Below are 19,988 nucleotides of genomic sequence, written 5' to 3'. Positions count from 1 at the left end.
TGTATGCTTGTATGCTTTGTATTGTATGCCTTAGTCTAGGTTAGGCTAGCATTGCCTTAGACTTATGACCCGTGTGGGCTGGATAGCCTTGACTTTCTGCCGACGTCGTTCGGATGACTTAGCTCCTTGTAGACTGGAATAGCAGACTTGAGTCTGATAGTTTGAGCCTTAGATTAGGCGTTATCGCTGCTTGCTGCACTTCTGTATCTTCTCCCTCTTATTCTGCGGTTCCAACGCATTCTCGAAGGTTTAGTGCATCACTAGAGGCGTGGGATTGAGATAGTATAGGCTTGGAGCCTTTTCTGTGATTTCTTAGAGTGGACGGCGTTCCACGGTGGTTATTGTGGGATTGGATCCTATTGGAGATACCATCACCCCCGGGGTCGTTCTTTCTAGCTGGGTTGGGAACGTATCGCTGGTTGGGTAGACTCGGTGATATCGGCGATCGCCCCCGGGCCTCTCTTTCTAGCTGGGCTGGGAGTGTGCTACTGGCTGGGTGTCCCCGGGTTGCTCTTTCTAGCTGGGCTGGGAGCTGACTGCATGGTAGGAAGACTCGCGATATCTACCTCACTCACGGGTCCCTCTTTCTAGCTGGGCTGGGAGTGGACTGTTTGGTTGGGTGCCCCCTAGGGTCACTCTTTCTAGCTGGGCTGGGAGTGCACTGCTGGCTGGGTGGAGTCTGATGGATTATCTTAGTTACTTTGGGCTGAGAGCCCGATTTTCTTCTTTCTCCGTAGACTTAGCTTTTCCATGTACCTGTCGAGCTTATGGGGGTTCGTTCAGGTTTTATTTAAACTTGTGCACGAGTGTACCTTCTGGGCTTATGGGGGTCCAGTTAGGTTTAGTCTAGTTGTACTTAATTTGTTTCTGGTATGCTCGTGTGCTTTCTTTTCTTATCCGTTTGACCTCTCTGTGTCTAGATTCTATCCTTTCTTATTGTTTTTACCCTTTTTGCTTAGTCGGCCTATGATGCCTACTGAGTACCTATTGTGTTGGTACTCATGCTACGCTCTGCATCTATTTCGTGATGCAGGTCCCAGTACCAGTTACCAGCGGTGATTAGTTCCAGCCTTCTTTTGCAGTTGTGATTCGGAGACGAGGGCGAGCACTTGGCGTTTTGGGGTTTGTTCTGTCTCCTTCTTTTGTTTTAGCTAGTCTTGTTGCCTTTGAGACACGCTCTGTTGTGGTCCACTTTTGGGACTTGTACTCTTTATTAGATAGCTCTGTACTAGTGACTTCCAGGTTCTGGGAGGGATTTCTGTATATATTTATTTTGGGTTGCTTCCGCTTTGTTATCCTTGTTTAGATTATTATTTTCGCTAGTTTCTGCCCTTTTGCTCATTGCTTGATGTTCTGGGTTACGGGTTGGCTTACCTACTGGTAGGGTATAGTAGGTGCTATCATGACTCGAGAAATCGGATCGTGACAAGGAATTCATTTGAATTGAGTGATTACATTTTGTCATTAATCAGATTCATTTTCTGTTTTGGCAAAGCTTGGGTCTTGGGTCTCTGAAGGTCTTTTATGTTGTAGAAGAGCAACAAAGGTTCATGGACATATCATAAACATTTTGTTTTATCTTAATTGAGAAACATTGTTTTGTTCTTCATGAACTAAGAATTCGATCGATTAAATTGAATGAAACTTTTTCTCCTAATCAGCTGAATAGTTGAGCACATATTTATTGGATTGTCTTTTTGCGCTTTTTTGGTTAAATTTTTCCTCCTCATCCTTGCTTTAAAAGGCTGATTTTCATTGTAATTCCAACAAAAATTTTAAGAAAAAGTCAAAGAAGGTACTATTAGATGGCCATTTATCCATGAAGTACGCATCTTGGTTGCCTTCCTATAATAGTACATAATGTCCACGTCTTTGTCTTCAAAATATGAATAGTATTTCTAAGGTTGAGGTTGCTAGTTTCTTGACTGTTGAATGCTGATCTAGTTTCTAAGGTCAGAAAAATTATTAAAGAATCAAGTTTGAGATGCACATTTCTAAAGTCATTATCGATGCACTATTCATTACCATAGGTAGTCATTTCAGCTTCTGCCCAATTATTGCTAGTGCATTGAGTCGAAATTGAGAAAGTCATAATGAGAATCCTTTCGCACTTTGATAACATCTCCAATGTCATCTATTTCATTTATTAGTATTGAAACTACCATTTGTGTATGTCTTAGCCACGCATGTTGGAGGCTTAATACTATATGCTTGCCTCCAATTTAACACAAGCTTTAGGTTTCCAAGAGTAAACAATAACATCGTATTTCCTTCCATTGATAGGAACTAGATATGCAAGAGCTCATGTATAATCACATTTCAGGTTCAATTTTATAATTTTGACTCTTTTTTGCAGGTTCAAGATGAAACCATTGAAGATTGAAAATGAGGTCGGTTCTAATATGAAGAGTACTATTAGATATACATTTGTTGCGCCTGGTGCTATAGGATAGGGACGGGGACGGGGACGAGGGCTTAAAATTTTGGGTGAGAAAGGGAGTATATGCCATCAAAGAGTTTATTGCCTCAATCAAGTTTATCTAGTTAAGAAGTACATCAAAGAAATTGAAACAAGTAAGATATTTTGTATTCTTTTACTTCAGTCCATATGAGAAATCTTTAATTGTGTTGAAGAGAAATATATTTTTCCTACTTTCTGTATTTTATCTCGAGGAAGGAGGTGTGGAATGTCAACAGTTTTTTTCGAAAATGACTGAACCTATTGATTTTTAATCTCAAATAAATTACTGATTTTTACTTAGTGACTGAACCTATTGTTTATTGGTAATCCCGAACAAATGGCTGAACCTTTGTATTAATCCTTGAGTGCTCTGTTTGGTGCAAAATTTATTATTTACTGGTAATTTCGAACAAATTACTGAACCTTTGAATTAATCCTTGATCAGTGCTCTGTTTGATGCAAAACTTATTGTTTATTGGTAATCTGAAACAAATGCCTAAGCCTTTGTATTAATCCTTCCAGTTGAGTGTTAACTGTCCAATCCAAAACTAATGCGGAATATCAAATATTCACAAATGAGAACTTTTGATGCAGAATCACCTTAAGAAAGTGTTTACATTTCTAGTCCTTCTCATGTCTTGAGATAGATTCGTCAACTTATAAAGTATGGATTTCATCTATACTTGCTAGCACAATTTTAGACGTCTCTTTTTTTTCTTCCAGGTTCTATCGAGAAGGGCAGAGAACAAGGACTTGAAAAGTCTACCACGTTCACTAGTCAAGGAATGCACACAATACATAAGAACTCTATGGTTCATGAGAAAGTGAACGTGAAAATTAATACTTCATTTCCTACATCTTCTAGTCAAGTTGAGAAATACACCCAAGAAGTTGAATGAAGTACGATTTTTTCAAACATATTTTTTTTTGCAAATCTTCTATGTTTTCAAATTTTTTGATAAACTCTTATATTACGCCAGTGGGTCCAATTTTTTTGATAAACTCTTATATTACTTGAAATTGATGTGTTATGATAGAAAATGTTGTTTGATATATTTTGTAGGCTCAACTCAAAGAAATGGTTCAAGCAGATCAATCCCCCTATCTACTATAGAGATTGTTGAAAAATATTATGGACCTCAAACTCGTAGCCATGTATTTGGATTTGGGGGTGGAGTAAAGGCAAAAGACTTGAAAGGTGGAACTTCTTCAAAGGCTGAATTGTTGTCCACGCTACGTTCAACTCAAAAGGATATCAAATCCTTGAATGAAGAAAACAAATCCCTGAACGAGGAAAACAAATCTTTGAATGATCGTTTGTCTACCATAGAAGATAAGAAGAAAGAAATAATGAAAATGAAAGAACTCTTCGCTGCTCAGCAATCACATGTCCCACCTATAACATCTGTTTCAACTGAATGACCACTGCCTTTTCAGCTGACCAAGTTAGTAACATTATACCTAACTTTTTAAATAATTTTGTTGAGATGTCGCATCATAATGAATGTGTGAATAATATCAATCTACTGATCTTTCAATGTGAAAAAGAAATCTTTCAATCTACTGATCTTAAATGAAACTTGTTCTTATCTGGTGGATGAAATATCTGGATAACTTGTATGCCTGTCCTTCATCTTGATATGTGAACATATGAGCTTGTAACTTGATATTCTCTGCTTGGAAAGTTCAATCTGGACATTATGTACACTTAGACCCCTTTATTAGTTTATTGTTGTTATTGCTGAAAAAGTGCTTGTTTTCTTTCTTCTTTTGGCTAGAATCATATAAAAGCACCTCTAGGCCCTCACCAGGTTCTATGATTTTGAAACCAATTTGAGCATTTCTCAAGAATTAGTCGAAAAATAGAGCAGTCACAGTAGCAATAGCATTCAGACCCTAGCATATGTTATTGGCATTACGAAAATGTGGTCGAAACTTACCTACCGAGTTCCCTCGCTATATTATCTGGTTACACCATGTCTTATGGTCAACGATGTACTATCTTCTTGTGGCTGTGTTTGTACACACTCTCTTATATTGTGGCTATGTTTCTTCTTTTCCATAATTCCCAAATTATCACAGCCGTGCTTTAGACAATTGTTTGAGCTTAGAACATTAGTTAGCTTCCCACCATGCCCTGATCACCTGATGCACCTGAATTAGGTTTGTGTTCATCCCAGCAGCTGCCATTAAAGTTTTCCATACCTCAACAGCAAAGTTACTGGTCAAGAATAAGTGTTGTATGGTTTCCTGTTGTTGTGATTTGTAGGTATTTTACATCCATAATAGGTATTTTACATTTCCAAACTCTCCAAATAAAAAATACAATTTGAATGGTAGCCATGTATCCCACATCTGTCCCAGTACCCTGTTTGTTTGGGTTCCTGAGTTTCTGGCTTGTTGAAGTATGTACTCCGTCTTTGTTTTCCTTTTCCTTTATTAAAGACACCCAGATGCTAATTTTATGTAAAGTTTTGTTTTTTTCTGTTTCTTGATGTGTATGGAGAAAGAGGAAATTGTTATCATTTGCCTGTAGTTTAGGTGACATACAGTTAGTAGATGAGGTGTATGATTAGCCAACAAGGTACTACAAGGATTGTGTATTGGTGATACTTTTGGATATTAAAGGTTGATAACAATGACTAGGTGTAAGATTGATTAGGAGTTGGAATAAATGTAGGAACTCATTTTCCAGTTTTGGCGGAAAGCATGGTACTAAACACATGTATAGTCTGTTCATTCTTGGATCCTTCAGTATATGCTTTCTGTGGTCAAATTCAGGTTGATAACAATGTCTTCTGGGAAATTTCGTTGTAGAGTCTGTTCATTCCAGGATCCTTCAGTAATAAACCCCGATACATGTAGGAACTCATTTTCCAGTTTTGGCGGAAAGCATGGTACTAAACACATGTATAGTCTGTTCATTCTTGGATCCTTCAGTATATGCTTTCTGTGGTCAAATTCAGGTTGATAACAATGTCTTCTGGGAAATTTCGTTGTAGAGTCTGTTCATTCCAGGATCCTTCAGTAATAAACCCCGATACATCCTCCAAATTTTCGTTAATCTTGAATTCAGAAGGAACTATGTTGACATAGACAACCCAATTTAGTCCAATTCTCATACCACATATTTGTAGTCCCTCCTTTTATTTTCTTCACAGTTGCCTAACGATACAAATTTTTTTAAAAAAATTTCTATAGTGCTGCAACATTGCTGCCAGCTTCTCTGTTTTATTGTTTTATGCACTGCTGCAATATTTCTTATAAGAAGTCAATAATGAACATTATCGGAATCTTGAAGAGATGAGACAAGGGACCAAGCAATGTTAAGTTATCGTACATTCATAAGGCTTCTTCTAAGGACTTTAAAGGTAAACTAATGTTAGTGTAAGAACTCTCACAAGTTAAAACCATTCTATCTCGAAATCCAAATTTTGAGTTATACTACCATACATTTTCCAATATCATCCCTCTAATGGGAATGCCTTGGCAGGTGGAGAGTCCCTAGACTTACCATCATGCTTCACGGCCCTCAAATACTATTCCTTGACTAGCCAGAATTATGCAGAAGGCCTTCCAAATCCGACACACAAACTCTGAAGTTCTACAAAAACCAACTATCCTGGTTGAAAGAAAAATTAGCCCAGCTTGTAGGATCTGATCCCTATCCTTTGTGGATTGGAATTTGAATATGAAATATCTCTGTGGGTGCAAGGTTAAGAACATAACTACTGAACTTTCTTAATTATGTTAGGTTCTGTTTTTCATTTTCTGCACAGCTCCATAACTGCACAAATTTGTTTTAAAATTTTCTGGATATATTGCTGTCAGCTTCTCTGTTTTACCATTTTCTGCCCAGTTGTTCATCCAGAATGTGCCCATTTTCTGTTCTACTATTGTTGCAAAGTTGTTTTACTAAATAGTATATAGTTATGGTTCTTCAAAATACATGTTGGATCTTGATTAATGTATCTGGAAGTTTTTCTAATAGTTTTTTCTTATTTCTTGCAGCTTTTGTAGATGCTTCTGGATATCACTCGACAAAGACTTAACATTAAGTTTTCTACCCAACTTTTGTTCATTCTTCAGTGAAGATACAAGTTTAGAAGATGCACTAACTCATTAATATTAGTTTGCTACGAATGTTATGCAAAATCTTGAATGTTATCTATGTATTTTTGTTAATTAAGCAAATATTGAAACTAACATCATGGGATGTTAACACATTTATTGTAATCAATTGCACTCTTTATTTCTATCGTCCTGCCCCCTCTCTCTATATAATCTTTTTTATGTATCCAGATTTTTAGTAGTAATTAATTTGATATTTGTTGATGAGTATAGATTCTTGTGATATCAATGGTTGTAAGATCAGTGGTGGTCAATTAGAGACGAAAATTATTGATTGTCTCTAAAGGTCAATCTATGACCAAAATTGTTGCTCGTCTCTAATGAATAAGCTAGGACTAGAAATGATACTTGTATGTAAAGCTATTTTAGGACCAGGTTGTTGTTCGTCTTTAAAAGTTCTCTAGGACCAGTTCGTTATGGTCGCTACAGCTATACTAGGAGCAGATTGTTAATGGTCTCTAACACTATTTAAGGACCAGGTCACACTCGTCTCTAATGATTTATTAGGACCAGGTTGCGGAAGGTCGCAAAAGAGGTTTAACGACCTGTATGCCAGGATATCATTGGCCTATTTGAGACTAGATATGTAGTCCCTAAAGGGATTTCATGACCAGAAAATTTTCTCGTCTCAAAAACCATTCAGGGACTAGTTTTTTGAACTTGTCATTATTGACCAGTGGCGACGGCAATATCTGGGACGGGTGACGACCAGATTTTTCTGGTCTCAATTGCGCTTTTGGGACCAGATTTGCACTTTCAGGGACTAGATTTCCCTTCCTTGGAGACTGTTTTTCTTGTAGTGGTACATTCTCATAATCATACAATCAAGTCATGATTTATGGCATTCATCATTTATATATCCTCATTTACAATTAATGTGATCAATAATGCAACATTCGCATACAAACATGTATCATAATGAAGCAAGAACAAACATACATCACACAATCATAGAATCACAACCATCACCTACCTCGAAACAAGCTTGAAACCCTAAGAAACTTGATTCTTCCCTTTTCGGATTCGTTCCGCTTGTTTTTGGTCTACAAACAATTAATTTAACACGAGAATCAATAAATAATCACTAATTACCTGAATTACTAACAATTCTATCAACCTTAGATCAAATCCATGATCCCATATTCCAAATTAAGGCTTTTTCCACCATAGTTTTCAGATCAAAACCTTTCCCCATCGATAATTACCCATTAGATTACGTTCTACGAATTGAAAAATGGATTCGGGGAGTGAAAATCTTACCTTTAGCCTCAAGAACGATGGAAAATTGTTAAGAAAAGCCCTGGGTTCGTTCCTTAGCTCTCAAGTTCGAAAATTGCAGAATAAAACATTTTTGGGGGTTATTTCCGACTTTAAGTCAGGTCTGCCCTGCCATTTCGGCACCCACCCCGCTACAACGGCCTCGCCTTGGCGGTAGAAATCCCGCCTCAGCTGTTTGCACGGAAACAGTGAGCAAAATTAATAATTCCAAGACCCCATTCCACAACTCACCTTCAGCCAACGACACTCAGAAACTATCTGTTCACGCCAAGATCAGTTTCGGGAGTTTTACTCACCCGAATTCAATTTCGTAAAGTCGTACGGATTCCTTAACGCCTTATCTATCTACTCATATGATCAAATTCAGAATTAGATCACCCAATTACTACCAGATTTCCCTAGACTTTAATGACTCCGATTTCGTCCAAATCTGGACTAGGTTTGGAAATTCCAAATTACTACGAAAAAGTTTTTCGACCCAAAATTTTACCCCGTTGACTTTTCTATAACAATGGAACCCAGTCATTACATGACCAAGTAATTACATGTCCAACCAAACATGACAGACAATGTAATTACACCAAATCCAAATTACCAGGATCTCCTTCCAAACAGGCCCTAAGTAATTTATTCATGTTAATTGATCAAAATGAATTCATTCATGTTCATTTGTTAAGGATATATGTACTGATAAATTTATCTAATTTCTTAAAGGTCATTTAATTTATTGTTATGTAATAATGAAAAATACTATACTATATTATATAATAACTGATTTGATGTGATCGTGTTATTATCTAATATTTTTTCTTACCTTACCTTACATTTTATTTAACAAATTATTTTACCCTTTATCGTATTTCTTTTGAACTTTATCTTGACTATCTAAAAAAATAATTTTATCTTTTACTTTAAACACAGAAAATGGTATATATATACAACATATCCAAATTTATATCTATTAAATAATATTATACAATACCATATATATAGAATAAATTTTAGAATAGAAAATATAATAAACGTAATAAGACTTTATAGCTATAGTTTCAATAATTGTGCCCTATAACTATAATTCTGTTTGCTATAAAGGCTAATTACATATTTCTGTCCGTTTATATAATACGATAAATTATGATATGGAAAACTACTTTATAATTCATAGTTCTGCAGACAAGTCCGTCGGATATGACATTATTAGGGTCTTGGCCTTACGAAAATGAGTACTGCAGTAAATGTTGACATGAGTGTCCCTTAATAAAAGTAAATAGGCCACTTTTTTCTTTTTAGTAGGGCAATGCAAGGACAATACAAAAGGCAAAGGTCCAATATAACGCTCGAAAGTTGTAGGTAGTCGAGCATTGTTTTAATATCTACCTATTCATGTATTCTTTGAGTTGGTGGTAGTTTAGAGCACCATGTATGCTGTATTATTAGCTTATTCATGTAGGCTTTGGATTTTGCTATATGTATCATCGGTTGTTTATTATGTTTAGTAGTTGACCACACCTTGTTATTGATGTTACAATTCCTTGCATGTATGCTTCGCACTGTTGTCATAATAGTTGTCGTGTTTTTCTTCACTGTTGTTTTCCCTTTTCATTATTACTTTGATTTGCTTCACTTGAGTTAGGAGTTTTCGAAAATAACCTCTATATACTTCCAAGAAATAGAGGTAATTAAGTTAACGTATACTCTATCTTTCCCAAATTCTACTTTATCAATAAAATTTGTAAGTGATCTTAAGAGATCATTTCCTCGTATTGTTCCGAATATAATTAAGTAAGACCAAGACTAAGACCAAGACTATATATAGTATTAGGGTCCATCTATCACAAAGTCCAAGTAATGGGAGACTAGCTACTGTAGTTATCATTGTGGAAAAATAGTGGAGGATTGTTGGGGGACAGATGCTGATTGTGATATATTCTATCTTATCTATATTATATGGTGGAAAAAAGTAGAAGTGCACACAAAAAAGCTTATTGAACCAACAGTACAAATAACCTTGCTCTATGAAGAAAATTACTTTCCAATAAAGATGGAATTACTTGGACAAAGAGAAATATGAAACACGTTGATCATCATTAGACCATACACTCGGTCAGTGACGAAGTCATGATTTTCAATATAGGAGTTTAAATTCTGTAGTAATAGACATACGAAGTAGTTAAAGAGGTTTCGACATCTACCATATATACATAAAAAGATATTTTAACCAACTATAAATAATATAATTTTCTACTGAAGGGGGTTCAACCCCCCTAGTATAAGGTGGCTGCGCCCTGCACTCAGTGACAAAGTCAAAAAATTTATTAAAGAGTGTCTAAATATATAAGAGTAAACTAATGAAAAAGTCACAGAGTGTCAATATATATATAAGAAAATATTTTTATCTAGCTACACAATGTAATTTTTTGACAAAAAAATATTGATTAATACCCCTTAATTATATGTAGTTCCACCACTGCATACACTTGGGTGGAGCTACAGGCCCCCGGAAAATTGCAATATATATATATATATATATATAATAGATGTTGAATTTTATAACTTAAATTTCAAAAATATCTTCTTCAAAAGAAAAGTTCCAACTTCCTCTCCATTTCTTTTCTATCGTCCATCCATTTTCTTATAAAGTTGATTTTAAATACTTGGGGTTCGGGGGGGGTGAAGGAGCCATATGCTGATTGTGATATATTCACTACTTAAATACTTATAAGTTATTTATAATCTGCTAACCCGAAGAATGATCACCATACAAATCGTGACTGGGTCAGAATTATTATTAAGGGGTTCAAAATATGATAAAGTAAATACACGAAGAAGTCAAGGGGTCCAACAAACTACATATATACATAAAAAAATGTTTTTATAAACAATGTTTTTTTTTCACCAAAGAAGATTCGGACACCCCTTGGACTCTTACTAGCTTTGCCCAGGCACACAAATATAAACTAGACTTGTAGGGTTGTTTAGTAGATGATTTGGACGCAAGTTAGACAGGTATTAAATCCTACATAATTAAGTAATATCATATTTAATGTTTGTTAAAAGGTAAATTATTCATATATAAAATCAATATTATGTTAAATTTAAATTTTAAAAATTAACATAAATATATCTACTATTTTATGTGATAGATAACAAATGAATAACTAAACATTATGTTTACATAAAATATAATATAAATTTTCTCATAATTAATTTCTACAGTAATATTTACATAGCTCTAATCAGCTATTTTTTCGAGGGTTGAATAACGACCCCAAAGTTATTGTACAGCTATAGAGCACTAAACGCTAGTGAAGGACAAGGCCATTTTCTTCCCTTTCTTTTCTGAACTTCAATTTAGGTTGACTTCATTTAATTTCACCCTGCCTATTGATATGTTTGCTATAATTATAATCATATGAATATTTACGTATACAAAATAAACTTGCAATAAAATTTGCGAGTAGGGAGATCAAGCTCAGCCTGATTATGACTAGGAATGGAAGGATGGGTAATTTATATGGGTACACATTCATATTTATTCATTTTAAAATGGATTGGATATCCAACTCATTTTAAAATAGGTAAAAGTAAATAATACTCATATTACCCATTTAAAAGTGGATAGTTAAATAGATAAAATGAGTAAAAGATGTTCATCCATAAAAATAATAATTAAAAAAAAATGGTAAGCGGTGGTGTGGTAAAAAGGCTTTCTTTAAAAAAAAAATTCAATAATTTTTTACATTTTTCTTGGGATAGGGGGGCGTGCCGGGGTTGGGGGAGTGGGGGTGAATAATTTCTTTTTAAAAAAAAATTATGAAAAAAATTTAAAATTCTGTCAATTTTTTTTTTGGGATTGCGGTGTGTGTGTGGGGGGGGGGCTGGTGGAGGGTGGGGTGAGGAATTTATTTTTTAAAAATTTAAATTTTTTTTAATCTGTTTTTGGGATTGGGGTGTGGCCATGTGGGGGTAGGGGTGGTGATGGTAGGGGGATCGGGTGAAGAAATCCTTTTTTCTATTTTTTTTTGGGGAAGGGTGTGCGGGTCGTAGAATATTTTTTTTGTGGATGGGGGTTAGGGGTGTAGGGGGTAGGGGTAGGGGCATTGGGCGTAGGTGTGGGGGTAAAAGAAAATTTTAATTTTTTTTTTGGAATTGAGGGGGGGGGAGGAGCGCTAGTGGGTGATAAAAAAATTTAATTATTTTTATTTTTATAAAAAAAAAAACTAATTTATTTTTTTTACATTTTTTGTTATAGGGGTACGGAGCTGGTGGGGTGATAAAAAACTTTAAAAAGATTTTGTTTTAAAACTTTTAACAACATTTCTATTATAATATGAGTATTCATTGGGTAACTCATTTTTATCCATTTAAAATGTGAATCGAGTCTAGTTGAGTACTTTATCCATTTTTATTTGACTCATTTTCAACTCGACTCACTCGTTTGTCACTCCTATGACAATTTGGGCACTCTCAATTTACCTATCTAATCCGTAAAAACATAATAAAATAAAATAAAATAAAGAATAGACCACAAAATTAATAGCATAGATTGATTGTCGATTTTGTGGCAAGCGAGGGGTCACTTGACCCCAATAATTGAAACCACTAAACCAAAAAGGACATTTTTAATTATTTTATATAGTATAAAGATACTCTTGACTCTTAATCGTAAATTAAACAGATGAAGTATATACAAGGTGGAGTTAAATTAAAATTATGTTAATGTATCAAAATGTTAATTTTGTGCTATAACTATGCCACATAAAAAACTAAAATAATGGTATTGCAAAAAATAAGGTTCATTCTTTATTAAACTGACTTAAAAAAAGTATGTCATTCTTTTTGAGACAAAGAGAATACAATAAAGTAAATATATGGAGTACACGCAAGATGGAACTAAAACCTTATATACATACCAAACTAATTGAAACGATATATTTATATTAAGAAATTTATTAAATATATATAAACATTAAAATTAGAATTCAATTCTTAACTTTTTGAAATTCAAAAATTCATAAAATTAAAATATTGTGGGCAAGTATACATGTTCTCTCACCAAAAGTAGCGTGATTTATTCCTACTAGTATGCTATTTTGAGTTTCTTACCTATCATACTCTTATTCATGAGGTTTGCTGAAACAAAGATAATTTTGGTCTGATTATTTAATTTTGCAGCTGATTTCTGCACTACATTACCCTGAGCTCTTAATTCAGGTGAGAATAGCTTTATCATACTGTATTTTGTTTTTTCTTGTGTTTCTGTTAATCGGACCGTCTGGTGCACTAAGCTCTGTTTCGAAATTCTCCATTCTTTTACAAATTATTTGGCTTCATGTGATTATAGATCGATTTTCATATAAGAATACTTTTAAGGTGTAGCTGAATTTCAACTCCCTCTGATTTTCTTCTTTTTTCTTGTTGTTGTTGAAAATATATTTAGTCTAACCTAATACATGTAGTATCAAGTTTATTTATATTTAAATTTACATACATGCCAATAAAAAAACAATTAAAGAAAGTTATTTTGTTGGTTAATTATGTTTTTACATCTTTAATCATGGAGAAAGATGTTGAAGTTGTTTTATTCTAATATTTGGAAACTTTAAGGACCTGTTTTGGCTATAATTTTTTTTTCACTTTATTTCAAAATTAGTGTATGGTAATGAAAAATTGTAGGCAATCCAACATGAAATTGGTTGTTCCAAATATGGCAAACAAATTATAATCTGTTTTTGGGCGACTTTTCACTTCTGAAGTTATATTTAAGTACATTCAAATATATCGCATTATTTCAGTTATTCCTGGCAAAAAAAATATAATCAAACACAACCCATGTTAGTTTCAACTCCATAAATTTTGAAAAAAAAATGTTTATTTGAAATCTATAGCCAAACACCTACTTAGTTTATGTATTTTGAGGGAGGAAACATGTTGACATGATGTGATATTGTTCGTTTTGAATTAATCCCGCATGTTTTTCTCCAGAAAGACTGACCTTCAGGATATAGAGATTTTTTTAAGGGATATATGCTATTTTAAAGTCATAATTATAACTATTTAGGGTAGTTACACTCAATTACAAAGTACGGAAAAGGACCCAAAATATCTTAAAATATGATAAATTCACTATATTTGCCCTCCGTTAATATTTCCATTTTTTAGAGGTAGGAGGTGCCCCGACACCCCAGCGAGGAGGTGTGAGAGTCTGGCTGTAGGGGGTAAGTGAGGGGTAGAGGTAGGTTGAAAAAGTATGAGGGAGATGATTAGATAGGACATGACGCAACTTCATATCACCAAGGACATGACTCTAAATAAGGAGTGGAGGTCGCGTATTACAATAGAAGGGTTAGTAAGGGTAGAGAATTGTCTTGCCTTGCGACAATTTAGGCTTGTTGGTGTATGTCATTAGTACTAATCGTATCCTTGTAGGTCTTGCCATATGTTGTTTATTGTATTTTGAGTATCACACTATTTTGCTATTGTTGTTGTTTCAATCTCTTGTAGACTCTGTGCTGTTTTTCTTATTAATTGCTATGTTTTCTTCCTTCTTTATTTGAGTTAGATGTACTTGAGTTAATGGTCTATCGGAAACAGCCTCTCTACCTCCTCGAGGTAGTGGTAAGGACTGCGTACAATACCCAGACCCCAGTTAGTGGGATTTCAATGGGTATGCTATTGTTGTTGTAAATCTCTGAGAAAATAATGTTATAATTCCAAATGCCATCAAATTTTTATGAAAAAACAATTTATCATACTTGTGTTGGAACTAGCAGTAGCTTTGTTCATGAGCAAGACATTAGCTCTATGTAAAAGCACTATTCATTTTGTGTGCTGTAAGGAAAATGTTAGAATTTTCGTCGAAATGCAGTTAGTAGTTTATATGATCAGTGTTAACTTTTAACTGATCATTCACCTCAACCATGTAGTGCAAGGACATATTGATAGATTCTGTATTGGAACTGCTCATTTTTGCTCTTCGTATGTACATTGTTATCATAAGGGTATAGGAGTCGTAGATATAGTAATTTGACATTGTAGTTTTCATCTTTCTTATTGTCTAAAGTCTTATGTGTGTGAAGTATTAGACTGACGAGAAGTTTTGCAGACCAAAAATGATTGAAGAAGCGTTACTTAATGTGACTCTTCAGCTCCTAATCAAGGAATTGTTTGACAAAGTTGATTCTCAAATTCAAAAGGTTCTTGGATTTGAACATGAGTTTCAGAAGATAAAGTCAGACCTTGAATTTTTGCAAGCATACCTCGGAGATGTGGACAGGCACAAAGAGAAGTACAAGACTCTTGAGGCTGCCTCTACGAAACTAAGAGAACTGATTTACAGAATAGATGATTTGGTCAGTGACTGCCAAAACCGAGTAGCACATGAAAATACAAGAAGCAGATTTTTGTCTGCTATTTCTCCACGTGGAAAGAATTTCCGTATTCAGGTTGGAAAGAAGTTGGCAGAAATCAATAGGGATATAGCGAGTATGCGTGAAACTTTGAACTATATTCCCTCTTTGATTAGTCTATGTAAAAGTGAAGAGGCTGGCAGTAGTGGTGGTGATAGTAGTTGGGGTAGGGTGCGATGGACATCAGACATCATCGATGAATCTCAGACCGTTGGCTTAGCTGAAGATACTAAGACACTGAAAAAATGGATCCTTCCTTGTAATGGATCGTTACAACTCATTGCCATTGTGGGGATGGGAGGTCTGGGCAAAACCACACTTGCCCAAAAGATTTACAACGATAGAGAAGTGTGTTCACGCTTTCACGTGAGAATTTGGGTTTGTAAATCAACTTTTGGTGAGCTTGATATCATGAAGGGTATTCTGGAGCAACTCAAAATGGATGATCACAGGTCAGATAGAAATGTGTTGTTGAAGAGAATTCATGAAGCACTTTCGAACAAAAAGTACTTAATTGTCATGGATGATGTCTGGAGCATTGATGACGGGTGGTGGAAACGGATATTAGAAGGACTTCCCAAAACAGAGAAGCAGGGCAGCTGCATCATTGTTACATCTAGAAATGAAGATGTTGTTAAGAGAATGGGAGTCGAGGAAGAACAGATTCATCGACCCAAGTTGCTTTCTGAGAAAGAGGGGTGGTTGTTATTTTGCAAGGTTGCATTTGCGTCATCCAAGGGAAAATGCAAGGATATTGAAGTAGAACATGTTGGACAAGACATTCTGAAGAAATGTTGTGGTCTTCCCCTTGCAATCAAGACAATTGGAGGTCTGTTGTCATCGAAATGTCAGTCATATTCCGAGTGGAAGAAGGTATATGAAGATTTGCCTCATATATTGGCAGATGAAAGCAAGAGCCATGATTCTTTAATGGCTACGTTGCAACTAAGTTATGATGAGCTTCCACTTCAGCAAAAGCAATGTATTCTATGTTTTGCAATTTATCCGGAGGATTATGAGATCGACGTTGATCAACTGGCAAATTGGTGGATAGGAGAAGGATTCATTCACAAGAAAGGGACAAAAACTCCAAGAAAAATGGCTCTTGAATGTTTATCAGAATTGATAAGTCGATGCCTCGTTGAAGCTGTGAGTAAAAGAAACTATGACGGGAGAGTTTACAGTTGCAAGATGCATGACATGATTCGAGAAATGATAATTAGAGTTGCAAGAGAAGAGAGCTTTTGTAGTTTAGATGAGAATAATACAAACATAGCCACAATCCACTCTCGCCGTTTGGGTGTCACAAATGAAACATTGCTGCAACCTTTGGATGGAAACTCAAAGTTAAGGGCACTTCTTCTCACCAAAGCCAATTACATTGGCTTCACTAAGAAGATTGCATTGGCTCAAGTCAAGTCTCTCCGGGTTTTAGACCTCTCACACCTTAAGTTTAAGGAGAATTCCGAATTTTGTGAAGATGATATTTGGCGTTGGATCACATCTTTGAAACGCCTAACCTATTTGAGTTTTCGAGACGTGGAAAATTTGACCAAACTGCCACGATCCATCAAGAAGCTATGGGGGCTCCAAATTTTGGTACTTGGTGAATGCATCAACTTAAAAAAGCTCCCTAGATCAATCACCCTTCTTCCAAAGCTGATTGTCTTGGATGTGGGAAATTGTACCTCTCTTTCTTATCTACCACGTGGACTCTCCAAACTCGTCCATCTTCAAGAATTGTATGGCTTCAAGATACCTGATGCTACGGTATCAAATGCATGTCACTTGCGTGACCTAAAGGATCTTAGTGAACTTCGAGTATTACAATTGGATGTCATGGAAGGAAGCATGATAGAGGAAGACGAACTACCAGTACTCGCACAGTTTCAATATCTAAGGATGCTAATTGTCAATGCTGGTGACCGTGATGATGAGATTTTCTTAGAGAGGCTAGAGAAGTTGTTACCACCTAAGTCTCTAGAAGAATTGTACCTAAGGCACTTCTGTGGACATACTACACCAGCATGGATATCCCCTAAATTGCTTGATCGACTACAATATCTTTGTATCGAAGACTCACTTGTGTTACAACGTCTGAGTGATCGTTTCAGGGGTAGTGAAGGAAATAAATGGAAAATAGAAGGACTGTGCTTGAAATACTTGCCAAATCTAGAGGAGACATGGGAAGAAATCAAAAGTGCAATTCCTAGGCTAAAGTTTGTTGAAGTAAGCCACTGCAACTCGCTGAAATCGTTCTCGTGTTCTGTTAAGAATATAGACTTTTGGAGAAAACCAGAGGAAGAAGATGATGAGATGAACTAAGCTCTTAGTATATATTCAGTTTGTGGCATTGTTTGCTGTTGTATTACACTCTACTTAGTTTGATGTATTTCTCATTTCACTTTTGATTTGTAACAATATTTATTGTAATTAAGTAGCTTTAACTATTGTGGTATTCACTATTCACTATTCAGAATAGTCATATGAATAGCAAGTGTTGTAATAACATTTAAGAGTGATTGTTTTGTATATGCTGGCATTGATAATTATGCATTGCTAAATTGAAATCTGGACTATGCACGTATCTTGAGAAATAATGATTGATATGAGTATTTTAATTGTAATACTCATATTTATTGATGTATATATAGTCTTAGGTCTTCAGAAATGACTTGTGTCTTCTCTATATATGTTGTGGCTTAATTACAGCTTCTTACGTTTCTCAAAAGCACAAGTGCATATTGGTTTTAAGTTTTGACTTTTAACCTTTTGTCCATGGGAAGAGGGGATGGACGTAGTTTGGGCCAAATTGAAATCTGAACATTTATGAAATTTGGTCCAGATTATTGGACTTTGGATTTATAAAATTTATGAATTTCAAATTGAATTTGGATTTAGTACTATGGATTTTTGAACATCCGAAAATTCAAAAAAATTATGTCTTATATTTAGCCCTATCCATATCACATGTGTCCAATATTAAAAGGTGTAATTGATTAGTACCGTACAACCCTATTCACTATACTATTAAGTCCAATATGGAGTTACACGGCATGGCGGACAGAATGACCTAAATTTTTATTAACTATATAAAGTTGTACATTCTAAGAAGCAAACAATATGTTAGGTGAATCGAATTTGTTAATTGTTATGTCCTACTTTAAAGGTTAAAAAATGAAAAATGAAACTCTAAAATATCTAAACCGATTAATCTAAACCAAACTTCTGAAATCTAATCTAATCCAAAGTTATTTGGATTGTAATATTTTCAATTCATAAACTAAAAAATTAAATTGAAATTTTCATATTCAATCTAAACCATTCGAACGCACATCCCTAAACAAGGGAATCAAATGTTCAAAGCTCTCCATTTTAATCGTTGTGTGTAATTTCCTGAAGACCAAGAGAGACCGTGGCTCAATAAATGGGCTAATTAAGTTGTATATTTTGTTGGACCAAATGTTACTGCTTTTCTCTTTTTGAACTTATAGAGTTGCCTATCAAAATAATAGTGTGCAAATATATTAGTACATGGCTAGTAGTTATAATTATTTTTTGTAATGGCCAAAAATGTAATTTTGTATATTTCTAGAAGAGGAGTTTGCTACAAAGGCCTTTGGTGGCAATAATCCTTCTTGGACTTGGGCCCGGGTTGTTCTTCTACAGTCAGATTAATGAGCTAAAGTGTATCAAAATTAGTACCAAGAAATATTATTTGATATTGAATATTTCTTGACAAATCTTTTTCTACAAAAGAATCATAGAAATTAGAAAGAAGACGCGAGTGTTTCGGGAATGATGAAAAAATGTACTCTCTTACTTAGTTTTTTTTTGTTTGCTACGTAGGCAAAAATATTATTTTAAAATTATTTATGTATAATCTAGACAAATATTATGAGAGGATATACACTTGAGGTGTGCAGGATGATGGAGATGACACTATTAATAAGGGGAACCTCGCCTATTTGGTTTCATATAGATAAAGAAATGAAAAGATTGGGGAGAGGGGGAAGGCGTGGTCTATGCTAAATTCTTTTTCTTAGATAGAATAAATGGAAAAGGAGTGCTTGTGTTGTGGTTTTCGTAGTTGCAAGAATTATTTTTTTCGAGAAAAGGTCTCCTCCTTCAATATCATGATTGGGTCGACAAGCTAGATCATGAGTGAATAGAAAAAATTCCACTGTGTAATCTATTTTCACTAGGAAAATCATTTTCTTTATTTTTAAGGAACTCATTTTTTAAAAAAAGTTGACGCATAAGAAAATTGAAGATTTGTATGTACCGAATACACCCTTATAAGAATCAATAACAGCCTCACAATAATAATAAGAAGTAAATACTAATTAACAACAACATTAATAGATAATAGAAGTTTGTTACTAAAAACTTAAAACTCTAAACATTTGTAGCTATACTCCATTAGTGCAAGTGTATTATCCAATTGACAAAGTGCAGAAACAAAATCCGAACTCTCTGGCAGCTGACAGACATTTGGTATACGTGTGGACTATTAAATTATATGTATACTACATACAGTGTTTTAAGAGGGTAGAAGTCAGAGGTTCGATGTTGATTGCTATAAAAAATTAAATATGTCAAGTTCATATACACGAAGTCAGAGCCAAAATTTAAAATTTATGAGTTCGAAATTTCAATTCTCTTCACTTACTAAATTCTATATTGATAATTTGTTACATATTCAACAC

The 19,988-nt window shown here is 34.7% G+C and overlaps 1 protein-coding gene across 1 annotated transcript in view; it reads left to right on the top strand.

The window, feature by feature from the left end:
- The window catches only part of LOC125817709 (disease resistance RPP13-like protein 4), a 35,164-nt gene extending 17,560 nt beyond the window's left edge, over window positions 1-17,604 (top strand). The window contains exon 2 of the mRNA XM_049497258.1: window positions 14,976-17,604. Coding sequence (XP_049353215.1) covers window positions 14,983-17,604 — 2,622 coding nt within the window. The 5' untranslated portion in view covers window positions 14,976-14,982. The remainder of the gene's footprint in view (window positions 1-14,975) is intronic.
- Window positions 17,605-19,988: the final 2,384 nt, after the last annotated feature.

Source organism: Solanum verrucosum, unplaced genomic scaffold, assembly GCF_900185275.1.
Source record: "Solanum verrucosum unplaced genomic scaffold, falcon-dt-bn FXZP01000280.1, whole genome shotgun sequence".
Classification (NCBI taxonomy): domain Eukaryota; kingdom Viridiplantae; phylum Streptophyta; class Magnoliopsida; order Solanales; family Solanaceae; genus Solanum; species Solanum verrucosum.
The sequence above is the reverse complement of the archived record's forward strand: the minus strand, read 5'-3'. Positions and strand labels throughout refer to the sequence as shown.